The sequence below is a fragment of the Camelus bactrianus genome, chromosome 10, assembly GCF_048773025.1.
Source record: "Camelus bactrianus isolate YW-2024 breed Bactrian camel chromosome 10, ASM4877302v1, whole genome shotgun sequence".
NCBI classification, from domain to species: domain Eukaryota; kingdom Metazoa; phylum Chordata; class Mammalia; order Artiodactyla; family Camelidae; genus Camelus; species Camelus bactrianus.
This window is the reverse complement of record NC_133548.1, coordinates 16,227,609-16,246,341: the sequence shown is the minus strand read 5'-3', so window position 1 is coordinate 16,246,341 and position 18,733 is coordinate 16,227,609. Positions and strand designations below refer to the sequence as shown.

General features: G+C 56.4%; 2 protein-coding genes across 11 annotated transcripts in view; one reads left to right on the top strand and one right to left on the bottom strand.

Annotated features, from left to right (window-relative positions):
• The window catches only part of TSPAN18 (tetraspanin 18), a 171,660-nt gene extending 163,452 nt beyond the window's left edge, over positions 1-8,208 (top strand). For all 9 annotated transcript variants that reach the window (XM_074372132.1, XM_074372133.1, XM_074372134.1 and 6 more), the window contains 4 exons: positions 435-533; positions 1,089-1,271; positions 4,867-4,950; positions 6,969-8,208. In XM_074372132.1, coding sequence (XP_074228233.1) covers positions 435-533; positions 1,089-1,271; positions 4,867-4,950; positions 6,969-7,016 — 414 coding nt within the window. In that variant the 3' untranslated portion in view covers positions 7,017-8,208. The remainder of the gene's footprint in view (positions 1-434; positions 534-1,088; positions 1,272-4,866; positions 4,951-6,968) is intronic.
• A 1,812-nt stretch (positions 8,209-10,020) lies between these two features.
• TP53I11 (tumor protein p53 inducible protein 11) lies at positions 10,021-16,310 on the bottom strand. Of its 2 annotated transcripts, none has more exons than XM_010964638.3 (7): positions 16,170-16,310; positions 15,400-15,660; positions 14,709-14,767; positions 14,438-14,486; positions 14,011-14,107; positions 12,926-13,027; positions 10,021-12,439 (listed from the first exon to the last, which is right to left on the bottom strand). In XM_010964638.3, the coding sequence occupies exons 2-7, from the start codon at positions 15,526-15,528 to the stop codon at positions 12,306-12,308; spliced, it is 570 nt and encodes a 189-aa protein (XP_010962940.1). In that variant the 5' UTR covers positions 15,529-15,660; positions 16,170-16,310; the 3' UTR covers positions 10,021-12,305. The 2 variants fall into 2 exon arrangements, with proteins under 2 accessions (XP_010962940.1, XP_010962939.1); XM_010964637.3 differs by having other exon boundaries at positions 15,400-15,559.
• Positions 16,311-18,733: the final 2,423 nt, after the last annotated feature.

The following is an 18,733-nucleotide window of genomic DNA, read 5'->3' as shown; positions in this document are numbered from 1 at the left end:
GATGTGCAGAGACCACCTCTGCACACCAAGGCTTCTTCAGGGCCTGGGACCCAGCGCACCCGCTCAGCTCTGTCTGAGAAACAGCTCAGGGTAGAAGGGGTGGCACAAGGGGCGAGCCCCCGACCCTGGATATGCCCTCCCTCTGAGAAGAGTGCAGGGCCAGTGGAGGTTCGCAGGCTGCCCTGGCCTCGGGCTTGCTGAGGGCTGTGTGGGTAGACTTCCTTTTCACGTCGGGGATCTGACGATGCAGGGAGGCACAGGCCCGGGAAGTAGGGGGTACGGGCCCCTCACCCCAAGTCCAGGAGGAGGACCCCTGACACCAGGGCCCAGAGGCCTTCCCTCTCCCTCCGGAAAAGCAGATCAAGGGAGAGGCCAGGGAACGGGGCTGCACCAAACTGCCCTGGATCTCAGCCGGCCCCTCCCTCTGCCTCTAGCTCACCCGCGAGTTCTTCACCAAGGAGCTCACCAAGCACTACCAGGGCAACAACGACACAGATGTCTTCTCTGCCACCTGGAATTCTGTCATGATCACAGTGAGTGGCCCCAGGGATGCCGTGAGCATTCAGAGCCCTGATCCCAGTGCAGCCAGTGTCTGGTCCTCAGAGCCCACCTTGATCATGTGCCCATGCAGACATTAATAATCAATCAGGCACTGATCCACCAAGCCCAGACCCAGCCTCAGCACCGGCATCTGCACAGCATCCCGGGCAGCCAGTGACCGAAGATCACAGTCCAAACTCAGGGTGAAACCTGTTTGTTATCCCTAACTTGAGTCCTCAAGCAGTTGTAACTGTCATCAAGGATAGTAATCATAGCAACTATTTACTGAATCAGCTGACTAAGTGCCTGGTGAAGTAGGAATTGTTACCACCACCCTCATTTTACAGATGAGGACACTAGAGGCTCAGAGAAGCTAAGTGACTTTCCCAGGGTCACACAGGAGGAGCAGGTGGAGCCAAGACCACACCTGGGTCTTGACTCCGCTCCACCAAGCTGCCTCACAGTGGCCTTTGGAGAGTCTGTCTGTCTGTCTCTGCATCCCTGTACCTGGGTCCAGCTCCCATCCACCCTTCTCTTTGCTCTCCTAGTTTGGTTGCTGTGGGGTCAACGGGCCTGAAGACTTTAAATATGCATCAGTTTTCCGACTCCTGACTTTGGACAGCGACGAGGTGCCAGAGGCCTGTTGCCGGAGAGAACCCCAGAGTCGGGATGGGATCCTGCTGAGCAGGGAGGACTGCCTCCTGGGAAGGGACCTGTTCCTAAACAAGCAGGTACCAGGCCCTGATCTCCCTCAGCAGGGGGACTCAGTCCATCTGGACTCAGGTGGCCAGAGCTGGGTGGGTAGCCACGTGGGCCCAGAAGGTCTGAGGGCACTCGGGGAATCCCATGGAAGTGTTGGCTGTGATATGGGGGCTGATGAAGGCTCCATCCCTACCCCTGAGATCCAACCAAAGTGGGGAAAGGAGGAGGATGGCAGACAGTCCCGTGAAGCCACGGGCCAGAGGAGTGGGCATTTTGGCTGGGCTTAAAGGGTGAGTAGGAGTTTTCCAGTGTTCCAGTAGAGCACTCCCTGAGTAATAATACAGGTAATGCAGGTCTCAGGGGCCAGAACCAGAACTACACAGTGGGGGTTCCTCCTCAGCCATGCACTTTATCTGGGGGGAAGCTCATATGTGCCACGTGTGAGCGCCTCCAGACCCCAAGGGAGCAAGGCTTCCCTGACCATATCCTCCAAGGTCAGGGGAGCTCCTTGACTTCTTGTCTTCTTTTACAACCCGAGGATTTCATTTCATTTCAAACTCAGAAGCCCTTCCTGTGTGTGCCATCTCTGGGGGACACCAGGGCCACCCCTGCTTTGCCCCCTCTGTGAGACAGACCTTGTCCCTGGACTTGATCCCTCTGGCCCCCATGCTCCTTGGGTGTGTGTATGAGACCAGGGTAGTTGGGGCAGCGGGGGGAGAATGAGATGAACTGAACCCTATGCCCCTCATTTAAGTAGGCCTTTAATGAGGATCTCGTGGCAGAGTTTCAGATGCAGGGGACCCAGTTGGAGTCAGCAGACAAGGCCCCTGTTTCCTGTGGGGCTCACAGTCTAGTTAGAGGGACCAGATGATAAGCAAGCAGCAAACAAATAAGTTATTACTTCACGTGAAGTAATAGTGTCACTAAAAAGAAAACTGGCTGAGGAGCTAGGCGGGACTGGGGTGGGGTGGGGTGGGGTGGGTTTGGGGCAGGGCTCCAGGCAGGCCTCTGAGAGTCCCAAGGAGGACAGCTGGGCTGAGGCGTGACCCTGGCCCTCTGGGGAGGCTCCTTCCAGCCTCAGCTTTGCCTCATGAACTTGACACTCCCTTCCCCTGCACCTGCCCACGTCATGTCAAAGGATTCACAAGGACCCGGGAGCCATATTCCTCTGCCCCTTACAGTCCTGCCTCCCTGTATTCCTGTACTGGGAGAAAGAAACTTAAACAAAGAGACAAAGGTCCTGGGATCAGGCCGCTGTGAGCTTGGGGCAGGGACGGCCGCCCCAGGGGTTAGGTCCCAGCCCTGAGGAGAGGCTGCAGGACGTGGGGGAAGTTTCAGGCTGTGAGGTCAGCCAGGTCTGGGCTGTGAACAGCTGTGTCACCTTGGCCCAGACACACTCTCTAGCCCTCAGATTCCCAAGACAGAGGCAGAGACTGCTGTCTGTCCCCAGGCTCAGGTCATGATTCTTCTTTGGAAAGAGGGGATTTATAAGACACCATGACCACCAGGTAAAGGCTGCCCTTCCCAGCCTCCCTTGCAGCTGGGCCACATGACCAAGTTCTAGCCAAAAGGTGGTGAGCAGAAGTGATCTGTGAAGCTGAGTCATGTCCTTAAGAGAAAGCGCTGTGCCCGCCCCCAGCTAGTGGTGACAGCCATCTCAATGCTTGCAGAGATGGGTGACCCCTTAGAATGTCAGAGCATCAAGATAGAAGGAGCCTGGGCCACTGACAACCCCATGGAGCAGAGCGGCCAGCACAGCTCCGGAGGTGATAAAGACAGACTTCTAACTTGAAGAAGCTGCCGTTAGGACTGCCTGCTGCTCACAGCCAAACCTATCCTAATTTCCTAAACCTGCCCCAATATCCTAAAGCCACTTGTGAATTGTTCAGGGAGGCTTCTCATGGGCCCCGTTCTTTTAGGGCTGCATCCTGATATGCTTCCTGTTTCTGGATTCATCCTCCGTTGTGATGCTTCCTTCCCACTCCTGGGCATGGCCTTGAAGTCGAAGCTCATCAGACAGGTCCCTGTGCAGCTCCATTAGTTCTTTACGATGACTCTTCCCCGTTCCTCATGAGGCTTATCAGAGATTCCTTTTCTGAGACACTGACATCCACCCCTCCTGAGTATTCTTCCCTTTTAAAAGCCTCTGCCAAGAGACTCTATTTGTTTTTTCTCCAAAGCTCATTTGAAGTCCAGGGTGCATTTTTTGACTTTGCCTCACATCCCCATCACAGTCTTGAGTCAGGGAGCAACATGTTTGATTCCCAGTAACTAAAATCCCAACTAAAGGGGATTAAGAAAATGCTTTTGTGTTTCACACGTGGCAAGACTTCTGGAAGACAGTGGCTTCTCACATGTATCAGTGGCTCTGTCATGTCAGTCAAGGCCCAGTCTCTGTGATCCCTGTGGCCTTTCCTTGTGTTTAGCACTTCATGGTGGCAAAATGGCTGCCATGGTTCCAGACATCCAACCCATGTTCAGGACAGAAAGAAGGTAAAGGGTAACACCAGTTTCTTTCCCAGAAAGCCCCAGCAGACTTCTGCCTAGTTTTCACTGGCCAGCACTCGGTCACCTGGCTGTCAGGAGTTAGGGCAGAGGCACTTGTCTGTAGTGTTAAGTTAGTCCACCAGCCCTATTTACCACTGAACTCCAATGAAAGGAATGTAGGTCCTCTGGCTACACCCAAAGAATATGCGGGTTCTCATAAAAGAAAATTCTCCCCCTTTAAAAATACATTTCACTCAAGGCAACTATCCTGCAGCAGTCTCTGGTCAGCATGTGCAGGGGGAGGGAGATGGTCATGAAGATGACCAAGGTGTGAGGTGTTCAGCGTCAGATGGGGCGGCAGTCACCTGCTGGCAGCCCCTGGCTTTGTTCTTGCTGGCATGCATGAGCACTTGCCATCTCTACCCGCCCTGCTTTCACTCTCCCACTGACTCCATCTCTGTTTCAGTCTGTATCTCCTGAGGACTGCTTGAGAAAGCAGTAATAGCAGAGGAATTCAATCCATTTAGAAGGGGCCCTGTGAGAGCTGGGCTAGTCCGGGAAGTCTCCCTGGAGGAGGTTAGATATTTGCTGGGTCTTGAAGAATCCTCTGTGTTTCCTTAGGGCAGAGGCTGCAAACCAAAATCCTTCAGCTGCAAGGCAGGAAATGAGAATGAGTAGAGAGGGTAGGTGTGGAATGACAGGGAATGATGGGGACTGTGGACCCCCAGGGAGCACTTGTCCCATCTGACAGGTATTGCCACAGAGAAATGATAGCCTACCTTGCTGGATCTTCTGATTTTTTTGAGAGCAGCAGGGAGTCCAGATATTTATGGGAAATTTCCCAATATTCCAATCACTGTGGCAGACACACAGAAAGGGTCTGTGGCTGATTCAGTGGCAGTCAGACGCAGTTTTCAGCTCTGCCTTAGGGCCTGGAGGGCCAGGAGGGTCTTTGGTGTAATGCTGCGAAGTTGCTGCATTTATGGGCCTCCTGCTTCCCACCAAACTGTCCCAACAGCGGTATAACAGGGTAGGCCTGCTGCTGCCTGGGCTTTGGGGCCACGTGCCAGTTCCCAGGCTTCACACCTGGTCCTGAGGCTGGCCCCTGACCTCACACTGTTCCTCGTTCCCTGCCAGGGCTGTTACACGGTGATCCTCAATGCCTTCGAAAGCTATGTCTACCTGGCCGGAGCCCTCGCCATAGGGGTGCTGGCCATCGAGGTGAGTAAATACCCCACTTCTGCAGCTCCCCAGAAGCAAAATGCCCACACGGGGTCTGGGGCAGATCCCTCACAGCCCACACCCCCAGCCTACCTTTGTCTCCAGGTCCTTAACGCAGGACTCAGTGGGTCTCCCACTGCAGGACTATGGGGTGGTAAGCCCGGCCGTGCCTGTCTGCTGCCTGAGAGTCACCATGGGACCCTGGACACATCTAAGCACGTCTCTAGGCAGTGCAGATGGGCAGGCCCTGAGAGTCACTCCACCCACCCGCTACATCCCGCCCAAGGTCCAGAGTGAACTGAAGGATGGACACAGCTGATTTGAGACAGGGGCTTCAGCCTGTGCTTCTAGATCAAGCCCTCTCTCTGTGGGGTGTTCAGGGCCTGTGGGGCCTTGTTAATCTCACAAGAGCAGTTCTAGACCCAGCAGTGAAGACCAGGAGCGCACTGAGCCCCCTCAGCCCCCTCAAAAGGAAGGCAGCTGCAGACTGGCACAGCCACCACTAGGTGGCGCTTCAGTCAACAGGCCGAGCTGCCCTCTTCCTTCTACCGCCCTCTCCGGGGTCTCAAAACCGCTGCTCTGGGAGTTTGGACAGACAGCTTGCCCTATGCCCGCCCATCTGAAGAAAGGGGTGTACCCGGGTCTGGGCCAGCGGGAAATAAAGTCAGGCAGCCGGATCCTCAGCCTCCCCCTTCCACCTGGCACTGTAAACGTGGCCTAACTTAATTTCTTACTGTGTCCTACAGCTGTGCTTAGAGCGGTTTTGTGGAAGCTATTGAGGATGGAGGAGAGGGAGGGGTCATTTATTCAGTCATTCATCAAGCAAAGACTGAACCCCAACTGTGTGCCAGCACTGTTCTAGGTGGTCAAGCCCTCTCCTGGGAGGAAACAATGAACAGGAAACATCACTCTGGGCCAGGCCCTCGGGAAATCGCAGGTGTGGGTCCCCTGCAGGAAGAACATGGGCTTTTAGAGTTCGACTCCCAGCTCTGCCTCTCCCTACACACAGGACACCTGAGCCACAGCTTCCTTATCGGCAAAATGGGGCTAAAAGCCTGCCCCTAGGGCACTGTGGGGATTACAGGTGATGAGGACTTCTGCCCGGCGCATGGTAGGGGCTCATTAAGCAGTGTCTGCGTCCCTGATCCACTGTCCTCACACCCGGCCCGCAAGCCCAGCTGTGGCCCCTGTGGGAGGCAGAACCCTGCTCTGAGACAGGGACCTTTACCATGTGCCTTGCCTCCCCCGCTCCACTGCCCCTCCTGGAGATTCAGCCAGGAGCCTGTGGTCTGGGGGCTGTGCCCGGTGCTACTTGCAGGAAGCACTGTGGCATGGGGGCATCAGCCAGCCTGAATCAGTGAGCATCCCTGAGTCTGGGTCTCTGCACACCCACCCACCCCAGGGCCCTGAGACAAGTTCAGTGATTGTGCTCCTAATCTGGGGAAGGGCTGCATCGTCCTTGCCTGTTACTAACAATCCTGGTTACTTTTCAGTAAGCATTTACTCTGTAACAGGCCTCATTGCGTTGTTAATCTCCTTAGACTTCAATCTCACCACCTTCCTGTGAGCTACAAGGGGGAGGGTACAAGGCAATGAGTATGGTCAGAATGCCTAGACTTTACCCTGGATGCCCCCCATGGTAGCTGTGTGACCTTAGGCAGGTTGCATGACCTCTCTGTGTCTGGCTTCCTGGTCTGTGAAAATGTTTCTGGGAAAGCACTTAGAACTGTTCCCAGGCACACAGTAAGCTCTTGATAAATACTCAGGCCCAGAGAGGGGAAGTGTTTGGTCCCAGTTTGCTGCTGGCAAATAGAGGAGCTGGGTTTGAACCCACGTCCAAAGCCCGCTTCTTTTCATGACTGCACTGCATGAAGGGGACCAGTGCCTGGCAGGAGGGGCTGGCCCCCAGGGGAATGTCAGGGATTCCCCTCAGCAGGAGCATGCCAAGAGTGATGGGTGAGCCCCCTTCCTGCCCCTGGGCAGACAGCCTGACCAGCCAACTCCTACTTTCTTTGCAGCTTTTTGCCATGATCTTTGCCATGTGCCTCTTCCGGGGCATCCAGTAGAGGGCGTGGCCTGCAGCTTGAAGACTCACCCTGCCCACCACTGCCCAACACCCAATGCCCTCCCCTCCCCCACACCTCTGCCCTCTAGGCCCTGGGGGAGGAGGTGAGGCCATCGTGATGGCCAGGAGAAGGGGCAGAGGAAAATAGCTATTTTTTTTAACTAAACAAAATGAAGACAAACATAGGGACTGATGTCGCCTGTCCGGACTCCAGAGTAGGTGTTGCGGGCTCTCTGCAGGGGCCCCAGCACCAGGACGCAGTCTGCACTAGAGACCAAAGCAACACCAGAGCCAGGCACCATCCTCGGCCCAGACGGATCTGGCAGCCCCGGACCTGGGCTGTCAGCTCCCAGCTTCAGGACCTGATGCCAAGAAAGTAAGGATTAAGACAAGAAGGCGGCCAAAGGAAATTGTGGAGAGAGGTTGCCAAAGCCCAGGGGCCCCAAGAAGAGCTGTCCTTAAGGATCTGGAACCCACGTGAAGTCCCTGGTCCTCGGAGGATGGCGCTGTCCCTGCTTCAGACTGGGGCCGAGAGGGGGCTGCAGACACTGGATCCACGAATGGCCCAGCTGGTAGGGTCCATGCTTCCGCCATCTGTTGGACCGAATAATCCAGAAAGCCGAGCGAGAGGGGCAGTTTCTCATTCACAGCCACACAGTACACGCACGACAGTTCTGAACAAGAACCCCGCCATCCCCAGACTGCCGGTCACTCCCTCCCAGGCTCTTGGTCCCGGCTGACCTGCTGCTCACACCCGACCCTGGCCTCAGCATCCTGGTTACCCCAGAAGATGGAGGGCAGGATGGTCAGGAACTGCCTCTTCCTGGCTCCACAGCTAAGAAAATTCTGGACTCTGCCCTCTCTCCCACCTTCCCACACTTCTAAGCCCCAGGAATACACACACGTACACACACCCCAGCCCCTTTTCTGCACTGCCTGCCTTTCCTCACAAGCTGTCCCCTGTTTTCCAACTCTCTGGCTCCCAGGGCTGGAAGGAACCCCCAAGATCATGTGGTTCTCCTCTCCCCACTCAGAATTGAGGCTTGGATGTCTTCTGCAAGATCCCTGCCAAGACTGCTCCACCTTCTTGCACACCTCCAAGGACAGGGAGCTTACTACCTCCCAAGACAGGCTGCTGCCTTTGGACTGCTCTGATTTTAGCATCAGCTGAATACACAGGAAAGGTTTCTGTTTTTCTGTGGTTCTGTCCAACGCATCCCACACGCTCTGGCTTCTTCCCAAAGTGTTAAGACCACACATTGTCCCCCTGTTATCTCCAGGTTAAAGAACCCCAGGGCATCTCATCATTTCTGCTGTGACATGATTTCCTGTCCCCTCACCGTCCATAGCACATTTCTGAGTGTTCCCTCCAGGTTCTGGCAGGGAGGTTTCCCACAGACTCACACCCACACAGAACCCACAAATCAGCCCTTCATACGTAGGTCTCAAATTCGAGACCAGTGTTGGCACCTGTATTGCAAGATGCCTCGAACCTGATCAATCAAGAGTGACTGCTGGAGGCTGTGGTGAGGATCAGAGGTATGGTCTGTGCTCAATGGGGAAGAAGAGCGTACTCTTGATTAGTGATGTCTGCCAAACAACTTAAGCTTGATTGGTGATGTCTGCCACAGGTATGGTCATGGGAGGGACAGTATGGTACCTACTCTCCTCTTTCCATTGTCTCTCTTCAGGGTCTGGGAAGAGCCTATTCTGTCTCACAGGCCTTGTGCCAGCTTCTAGCCTCCCCCCACCCCCCAGCTTTCCAGCCACTGGGAAACAAAGCAGCAGCCTAGAGCCCAGTACTCCCCTGCTCTGTCACCTACCCCCATCTGAGATGCAGCCAGAGCTCTGTGCCTGCTGTAGATTCGGTTTGACCCTCCTGCTGTCCTCACCAATCCTAGCCCTCTCTCCTGGTCTCTGAGCTTGTCCCTATAACAGCCTGCTCTGGCAACTCCACAAGTGATGTGGACTGGGCATGCCCAGTACCCGGGGGGGGGGGGGACAGCTCCTACTCCAGCCCAGCCTGAGAACCGCCTGGGGCCTGTCCCTCTCTAAAGCCACCCACAAGCTTAGCTCCAACTTCCTGGCAGAAGCAAATGGCCGATGTGAGGCTGACCGAAACAAAAAAAACCCTTCAGCTTAAGGTCAACGTGGGCAGCTGTGTGGCTCCAGCCCAGGGGCCTCTCAGGCTCCTGGGCCCCATCTGGTCCCCACTGCCCAGAATCTGGGACCCTCAAGGTAGAAAAGCCTTCGGAGCCCCGTGAGAGGGAGGATGGGCAGGCCGAGGAGGAGCGCCTGGCATGGCTGAGGTGGGCTCAAGGACGGATGCGAGATTCTCACCCCCTAAGGCTTTCCAGAAAGGGGCCAAGGAGCCCTGATCTGCCCCCGCTGGTCACACCCTGGAGCTGGGAAGGGGAAGTAGGGGTCTGTGCTCTGCAGCATGAACGCAGGCTGGTAGCTGTTTGCACAGCTGTCTGCGGCCATCCCGAGGTGGGGCACGATGAGAGGGTGAGCTCGGCCCCAATCAGGCACCACTCACAACAGCCCATCATAGGTGCAGGTGGCAATTTGGGACTGCTGGGGGGTGTGCAGCGCTGAGGCTTCCTCTGACCCCTGCTAACTGGCCAAGTGCTCGGGAAGACCTTACACTTTGTCACACACCCCACTCTGTACTGGAGGCCACCTTCCTGCTCTGCCACCTCTTGGGGAAGAAAATTAGGGTCTGATGGTTGGGGTCCCCCCCAGCCTCCCTATTCCCCTCCCCCCCTTGCCTAAGGGGCCCAGACAGGATCCCCCAAACCAGCTGAGGCCCCAGCACCCCAATCTCCCAAGAAGCCCCCTTCCTTTCCCTGGTGGGTCCTATGTCGAAAGTCTATTTTGAAAACTGTAAATGTTCCTCGCAGTAGATAGCAGAGCTAATTTATCATGTTTATTTCCTGTGAGCCCCCCTTTTTTATATTCTATACCAAGAGAAGTTTTTGTAATATAAAACAGGACGCCCACACTGACGGTTTTGCACTGGTTTTTGTGGCTGTTTCTTACAAAAAGAAAAGGAACGAAGAATAAATAGTGACCGTGAGGAAAGGTGGTCTTGACTGAGGGGTGAGGGGGAGGCTGGGGCTGAGGCAGGAGCTTGGCAAGAGTGAACCAGGCAAGGGGCCTTCCGGGTCTTCTCAAACCTTTGGAGGGACAGCCAAGCTCCCACCGGGCCTTCCTCGCTGGACTTATGGGTCCCCTTGTTCCTCCCCCTTTTGTCACCTTCTCCCACCACCACCATGGCTCCTCCTAGCATTAATGTCCCCCATCCCCCGGCCAAGTCTGTTTACCAGCACCCCACCCCCACCCCCACCCCCTTGCTCTGATGTTTAACCAGGCAGCATGGACTTCCACAAGCACTGCTTTGTGCCACAGCTGGACAGCACTGTTCTAGCAGGCCTCAAAAGCACCCCCAAGGGCAAGGCCACATCACCCAGTCCCCAGTTTGGCTGGCTCAGCCCCAGCAGATGCCCAACAAAGGCCCAACTCCAATGCCAATGGTTCCCTGCCAGCCTCCCTGGGAGGGAACCTATCTACCATGCCCAGCAGTGATTGGGACAACCTTTCCACCACTTGCTGGAACATTAACCGGGCCTCAAAATGCATGGCTCAGCTTGGAGGACACAGTCTTGCCCCAGGTGCATGGCCTACCAGCCACCGATACCACTTCCCCAAGGCTGTGGTGGCACCCAGCCTGTCCACAGCTCGGTGGTGGGGGCAGGATTCTGCAGAGGCAGGAACTTCAGGGGCAAGAGACGGAGGCCAGGAAAGGCAGGGCCCTCACTCAGTGTCGGCTCCTTCCCGCTCGGCCAGTTACTGGCAGCAGCTTTGGGCACCCGACCTGCTGGATGTCTCTTTCTGGTTGTGTTAATAGCAGTGGTGTCACCACTCCGCTGGGCACAGGCCATGTGGCTGGGAGTGTGGCTACAGGGGCAGCTGGGCCCAGGGGAGGGCAAGGCGGCCCACTGTAGGCAGGGCCAGGTTCCCAGGCAGAGGCCCAGGTGGCAGGGCCAGAGCTGGGCTTCACCTGGACCATTGATCTAATCCCCCACTCTGTTCCAAGACAGGAGCCAAGTGTAGGGTCTCAGCCTCTTCTCTCTCCCCATCCGTCCCCAGGACATGAGGGCCATGGTCCTGGGTATGCTGGAGAGAAAGGACGGAGGCACACAGGCCGCTGGGCCTGCAGGGGTCTTCAGCTCTGAGGGAGCCAGCCATTGGCTTCCTCCAGGGCATCTGATGGGGGCTGGGCATGAAAGGAGGTGGCCTAATGTAATATTTCTATTTTTTTTCTTCTGCTGAGTTTGATGGGCACCCAGTCCTACACAGCCAGGCCAGGCTGTGCCAGGAGGCCTCCCTACACAGGAAGGCCAGAGGGCAGCACCCTGGGGAGGGGGCTACTACGGAAAAGGGGGCTGGGCCAGGAGCCCATCAGACCCTGGAGGACAGGCCAAGAGACAAGACATGCTTTTCTTTCTTCCTCATCTCCAAGCCCCATTACTTACAGGTGGCCTTCATCTGGGGTTATCCAGGTGTCCATCTGGACCCAAGTCATTTAGGGGAGGGGGCACCAGGGGCCTCCAGGAGCTGGGGTGGAGGCAGAGTAGCCAAGAGCAAAGCTCCCGGAGAGCCCGTGGCGGCCAGGCCTGGGGCCGAGGACAAGGCTCTGGCCACCCGTGGGCCCCCTCACAGAAGGCTGAAAGGGGACTGCCACACTGCCCTTCAGCCCACAACTGGGCTGGGTGTCTAGGGGACAGAGGGGACCCCTACATGTGAGGAGGGCCCACACTGAAGGAAGGGGCAGGGTCAAGTTCTCAGGTTTTCCAGCAATGGGCAGAAGCCAAGTTCAGCTGCTTGGGCATTAGATTGGCTGGGGGTGTAGGCAGAGGACAGGGAGGCAGACCATAGCCTCTCTCAGGAAGGAAGGGTCTCCTGGCAGAGGGGCAGGGCCTGGCCTTGGCCGGATGCCCCATGGCTCAGGCTTTTCTGTCAGTGTCTGTCCAGGGGACCCAGAGGCCAAGAGACTCATGAAAAGTAGGCGTCACTGTGTGGGGGGAAGGACAGGGGTGCCGAGGCCCTGTCCCTCCCCAAACCTGAAGGCCCAGGAGATCACAGCATTTGGGGAGCGCCCGGGAGGAGAGGAAGGCGGCCATCCCTGCCTGCCTGGGGGCAGGGTCCTTCCTGCCTTCCGGAACCAAAGGGGAACCGAGATGTCAGGGCTTCCCTGCCCCAGACGGGCCCCTGGCCGGGAGGGCGGCTAAACTTTCTTGGGTTTTCGGCCGACTTGGTAATAGTAGTAAACGCTGATGGCGACAAAGAGGAGGCGGCTGGCCAGGAGCAGCAGGATCCCCAGGGACACGAGGCCCGTCTCGGCTAGCGTGGCGGTGACCACTGTGGGAGAGAGGCCGGGAGGGGGCAGAGGTCAGAAGAGGGGCTGCCCCTCACCGCCATCAGGGGATGCCCTGCTGAGTCCTAGGGCAGCTGCCTTGCTGACCCCGCCTTGAGCTGGGGCACCCTGCCAGCTGCCCGACCCCACAGGTGTGTGTGTTGTGATGTCCCCCACGTGGCAGGTACGGGATGAGCAGGTGGGCAAAACTGGGTGTGCACCATCATGCTGGTGCTGGGTACATAGCTGAGCAGTGGGGAATGGGAAGCTACAGGTGCACGGCGTGTGTGTATTCAGGAAGACACTGGTGCATGTCAGCTGTGTGAGCACAGGTGTGCCAGTGCACAGGTAAACACAGCCACACGAGTCCCTCCCCTTCACGCAGGTTTTCCTCACATCCTGGAAACCAAGTGGCAAGAGCTGGGAGGCCAGGGGCCAAGCACCCCCTGACCCCATCTGCTCCCTCCCTCACTGCCCACCTCAGGACTCACCCAAGAACTGGACCCCGAAGTAACAGGCTTCAGTGAGCAGAGTCCATCGAATGATAACCTTCTCAGCCGTGTAGAGAGCATTCCACATGATCAGGGAGATGCCTGGGGTGGGGGACAAAGAGGGGACTGGGGACGGGACAGCGGCAAGAGGCCTGTTCCTCTTCCCTTTGGCAAAGTAGCCAGGATCCCCAACAGCCCCTGCGCCTACTCAACTCCTCATTAAAACTCATCTGTCATCCAATTTAACCTGTAACCTCCCCACTCTGGCTCTTACGCTGCGTGGCTGAAGGGCCTGAAGCTGCCCCAATCTCCACCCCCTCATCCCCTACCCCAGAGGTACTGGCGTTGGCCCTTGAAGGTTAAGTAGATGTGCGGTTGGCACAAGACTGGGGAAACTGCGTATGCAAAGGCATGGAGGCCTTCTGGATCTGGGGATTGGGCATGACGAGGTGTGGCTGGAGTCCAGGGCCCACCATGGGATGTGCAAGAGGGAGGTTTGTGAAGGGAGGTAGGATCCACCCCACAGATGACCCAGAATACCAGGAACTTTAGATGGGACTTTAGTCTGCAGGCAATAGGGAGCCATAGAGTGTTTTGGAGAAGAAGAGGAACACCACCAGTACTGGGTTTTAATGCTGTAATTCGGCCTGCTAACAGGTACTGCTTGGATGTAACTCAAGTTGAAGAGGAAACAGAAGTGGTTCAAATAAGAGGCCCAAGGGTGAGGGTTTTACAAACACCATGTTGATTTTGCCTCCTCCTCTAGGCTGTGAGGCCCTGGAGGGCAGAGCCTGGGCTCCATTCATCTCTGTACCCCAATGCCCCGATGATGCACTACACACAGCAAACATTCGATAAGGGCTTTGTCTCAGATGCTGCCAAAGACAGAGCTCCAATCCACTGGGTACATTCTACCAGTGGCCACAAGATGGCAGCACACACTCAGCAGAGACAGACATCAGCTGAAGGGCGGGTTCTGGGAAGGGGAGCCCCTGCACAATGAAAGGCTCCCCACGTTTCTCTCGGCTGTCATTGTTCCCCCAGCTGCCTATCACCTCCCCAGAGTCCACCCCAGCAATACTTACTGAGGAGGGCGCCACCATAGAGGCGGATGGGGGTCTTGCTGGTCACCTCGGCTCCATCAAAGACAGCATCGTAGAGCTGGTCAGGGAAGGCCAGGGCCTGTGGACAGCGGGAGGGAGCCCTGGGGTGAGGGGACACTGTTGAAACTGCCCCTGGATGTCATCCCTCAGCAGCAGTCCAGGGTCAGGACACTGACTGGCCCCTACCCCTCTATGCCAGGACAGAGGATCTGGGGTTACAGGAACAATGGGCCACGGGACCAGGGCAGGGCACAGATGGGGATGAGTGCCGGGAGCCAGGCCATGGAGGCAGCCTGGACACGTGGGGCTTCAGCATGATGGCCATGTAGGGAGAGGCAGCAGGGGCCCCAGGGCAAGGGAGGGGGAATCAGACCCAGGGCCAGGTCCCAGGGGTGGGGCTGGGACTCACCATGATGGCGATGCCAGAGAAGAGCACAGCAGAAACAAACTGCCAGACCCTGGGGAGGCGTGGAGAGGAAGGTCACAGCCAGACCCCTCGCTGCCACCCCCAGGCCTCCCGGGACCCTCCTCTCACTAGCCGAGGTGCCCGGGGATGGCTGGTCTTGGGGGAGGGAATGAGAAGGCGCAGTACCAAGCACGAGACTATACAGGGGCAAGGCTGACAAGGCGGGGTCTAACGCAGCCCCTCCCCCCACCAAAACTCACAGGTAAGTGCTCACCTGAGCCCCAAAGGCTCCCGAACAGCAAACTTGATTTCATTACCCAAGACCTGGCTGATCTGTGGACACAGAGGGATCAGAGGCAACCAGCCAACCCACACCCTCCCAGAGCTCCTGGGAGGCCCAGTGTCCCACCTGGGTGCCTCTGCTTAGCCAAAGGGTTCCCCAAGCTGGGAGAATCACACTGAGGCCACTCCCCTCTCTGCCTGCTCTTGACAACAGGGCTTTAGGGAAGCTGAAAACACTGACAATAGGGTAGCTGAGGATGAAAGCTCAGGGGTCTTTTAGACGCAGGCTTGAAGCCTTGCTCTGCCACTTACCGGTGTGGCCCTAGGCAAGTCCTTAACCTCTCTGAGCCTCAGTTTCCTCATCTATAAAATGGGTTAATAAATGTATCAACACCTCCCAGGGCTAGCAAGATTAAATAATGCTTATAAAGCAGCTGGTGCCGTAACAAGCACATAATAAGCACTCAGCTAACTCTAAGCACCTGTTTTCATTATTGCTGCTATTCCTCTAACAAATCCATCGAGTTTCCAGAAAATATGAGCTAAATTCCGGGTCTCCTTGCAGCTCTATGGGTCTCAGTTCCTCTATTCCCCAAATAGTATGGGCCAGACCTGACTCCCCAAACTGGTGCTCAGAGGCAGCCCCCAGTGTGGCCGGCTCCAGGCCCCCACTCCCGGCCCACCTTGGAGCGGTGCACCTCCCCGTCATCGTCCTCCCCGCCCACGCCCAGGATCTTGCGGGTCTTCAGGCGGCTCACGAGGTCCGTCTGGCTGTGCTTCTTCATAAGAGGTGGGGGCTGCTTGGCTGCCATCTTGTCCTGGAGCCCAGCCTCTGCGGGAGGGCTGGGGGGAGACCTGGCCTCAGCTTCTTTTCCTGCCCGGCTTCCGGATCTCAGAAGGTGGCCAGACTCTGGCCCAGGATCCAGGGAGGCCTCTTTGTCAGGCTAGGACAGCAAGTGTACACAGGAGGAATCGGAGGGCCTAGGCTCAGTACTGGGCTTCCTAACCACCCAGCTATGTGATGAAAAAGGGGCAAGTCACTGCCCTTTCCTGGCCTCAGCTTCCTCGTCTGTAAAACTGAAGTCTGGGTCAGTCCTGCCAGAAGAAAGGTCTGCCCAAGCCTAGGCAGGAGCTCCTGAATTCTGGGGCCTGAATTCCAGGCCCCCACTGAACTTTCACCCAGACAATTCCTGCTGCTGAGCAAGCCCTCCCTCATATCCCTCAACCTCCCTCAAACCTGCCAGGACTGAAAAGAAAGGGAGGGGGTGACCCCAGAACCCGGCTGAGCCAGAAGAGGGGCAGGGCAGCGTTCTGGGCCCTGCCCCTCCCTGCCATCAGCAATCCCCCACCCGCCTCCCCATGACCTCCTCCATGTCTGCCCATGATCCTCGATGGCCCCCAGTCCTGGCCTCCCCCCCCCAGCTCCACCTCGGGCCAGCTCTTGAGCACCTACTGTGTGCTAGTCACTAGGCTAGGTGACGAAGACGCTGAAGTGGCCGTCCTTGCCTTCAGTCAGCACAAAAATCTACGCAGAGGAGACAACAGCATAAACCTCAGCGAGGTGAAGGCTTCTGGAAGCTGGCCCCGGGCTCCTCCGATCACAGCGGCCCTGCAAGATGGGTATTATTTCCACTCATTCTACAGATGAGGAAACCAAGTTCAGTGAGGTTCAACAGAGAGCAGGTCAAGTAAGCACAGTACCCCTCAACCCTATCACAGGCCCAGCCAGCTCTGGGTGCCTCCCAGATTCCAGCCCATCATGCCCACCCACAGCCATCGTCCAGTGAGGCAGGAAAACCACAATAACCACAAGGCTCAGAAGTTGCCTGTCCCTCAGCCAGGGGCCCGAGGTGGGCTTGCTGGACACCCCTGCCCAGGCCTCAGAGTCAGGTCTTCGGTTGTGTGGGCCCAGGCAAGTCGCACCCTGCCAGCCCCAGCCAGGACTGCTAGAGGCAGGAATGTCCCCAGGTCACCTCCAGTTTTCCAGCTTCCCAGGGGCTTAAAACAAAATAAAGCACCCAGCAAATAAATATCAGAACAAAGGCACTGTGGGGTGCTGGATAACGTGGTCTCTAAAGAGACCGGATGAACTGGGCAGGTAGCTTACCAGCTCCAGTTGGGAAACAATGGCCAAAGTCACTATTGGAGGTCTTTGGTGAGTGATGTCCAGGCCCAACACCCTCCTAAGCCTCCAGCCCAGCTCTCTGTAAAGTGGGGGCAGATGTGCTTTCCGTCCCCCACATACACACGCCCGTGGAACGGGAGGCAGCTGGTGGCGACCAGGAAGGCAGCTCAGTGCCCCATGCGAGTCAGCAGGGCAGCCAGCCCCACCGCCACGGCCAGGGTTTAACTGCACTGCTCCTCAAGGGGGCGCTGTCACAACACCTCGGCCACCTGCCACCACCTTCCTGTGAATCCAGGTAGAAGTTATAATCAGCCTGGTGTCCCCGCCAGCTGCCAGGTTGGACCCACTGGAGGTTGCCCACGGGAGCCACTGCAGAGAACAGCACAGAGCTGGCCCCCTCACCGGCCCCTCCACCCAGCAGCCTGGTTGCCACCCTTCCTCTTCCGGCCTTCCTCTGGCCTTTTATTTTTTAATTTGCATACAGCAAAATAGACCAATTTTGTGGTTTGCAGTTACACGAATTTTAGCACATGTATAGCTAGATCTAGGTAACCACCACCTCCAAATCAGGGCCCGGGGCGGCCACATCACCAGTCACATCCTCCCCTCACCCCTGGCAACCACCATCTGTTGTCCGTTGCTATAGTTCTGTTTCTTCAACTATGTTACCTAAAGGGAATCATACAGTATATAACCTTGGAGACCAGCTTCTCTCATTCAGAAACGTGCTTTTGAAATTCACCCAGGCCTCTGCGTGCATGCTGTCAAGGTCCCTTCCTCTTGACAGCAGAGTGGAATCCCCTGGCATGGATGTACTGATTGGTTTACCCTGTCCCTCAGTGAAGGACGTCTGAGTTGTGGCCAGTTTGATGATTATGAACAGAGCTGCTACAAACATTCACGTGCAGGTTTTGCGTGAGCACCAGTTTTCCTTTCTGTGAGGTAGACACTCAGGAGTGGGATTAAATTGAGTGATACGAGAAATCTACGTTTAACTCGAGGAGAAAGTGCCAGTCTGCTTTCCAGAGCAGCGAACCATGTACATTCCCCAACAATGCCCGAGTGTTCCCATTCTTCCACATCCTCGCCAGCACCAGGTATGGCCATACTTGACTTTAGCCCTTCATATAGGTCTCCCTGGTGTTTAAACCCTTCTCACCCAGGCCAACTATGCTGCCTGACTCAACCTTGCTGTGTCCCTTACTGGCTATGTTTAGTGGACAAGTCCCCTCACTGCTCTGAGCCTCAGTATTCCCCATCTGTGAAATGGAGCTTTAATTCCCAGCTCCTAGAGCTCTAGGGGCAAAATGAAGAGATTGATCAGAACACACAACAGAGCACCTGCACATTTAAATGAAAGAACTGCATTTAGTGAGGATGTGCTGTGAGCCAGGTACAGGCTGGAGGGACCTGGCCCCTCCCCTTAGGTAGCTTACAGCCTGGGTGGGGAGAGGGACATGATCTGTCAGACATGAATCAGAGCAAGCTTATCTCTGAGCCCCAGTGTACTCATCTGTGCAAGGGAAACAACAATCCTTACTTTTCCCCCAGGGCATGTCAAAGGAGAAACAAGATAACGGACAGGGAGTATTTTAAGAAGTGCCAGCTAACAAGTAAAGCCGGGAGAGCTTAGCTGCTAAAGCCATACTCTCTGAGTTCAAATCCCACATCTACACTGCTTAGCTGTGTGCCTGTAGGCAAGTCACTTAACCTCTCTGTGCCTCAGTCAACCCATCTGTAGTTGGGAAAATAAAGGGCCCTCCCTCACAGGGATGCTGTGAGAATACAAGATGGGATATCCGTGGAGAGTGTGGGGCAGTGCCTGACCTGGCCAAAGTGCTGGGTTGAGACGGGCACTTAGACACAGACACTCGCCCCTCCCCACGTCCCCC

What these genes read in the sequence shown, in the direction of transcription:
- TP53I11 (XM_010964638.3), bottom strand. Translation starts at nt 15,528, where the DNA reads ATGGCAGCCAAGCAGCCCCCACCTCTTATGAAGAAGCACAGCCAGACG. An exon ending in GGGAGGTGCACCGCTCCAAG is followed by an intron (nt 14,768 to 15,399) that starts GTGGGCCGGGAG and finishes CTGTGTCCACAG; the next exon opens with ATCAGCCAGGTCTTGGGTAA. An exon ending in CGGGAGCCTTTGGGGCTCAG is followed by an intron (nt 14,487 to 14,708) that starts GTGAGCACTTAC and finishes ACGCCTCCCCAG; the next exon opens with GGTCTGGCAGTTTGTTTCTG.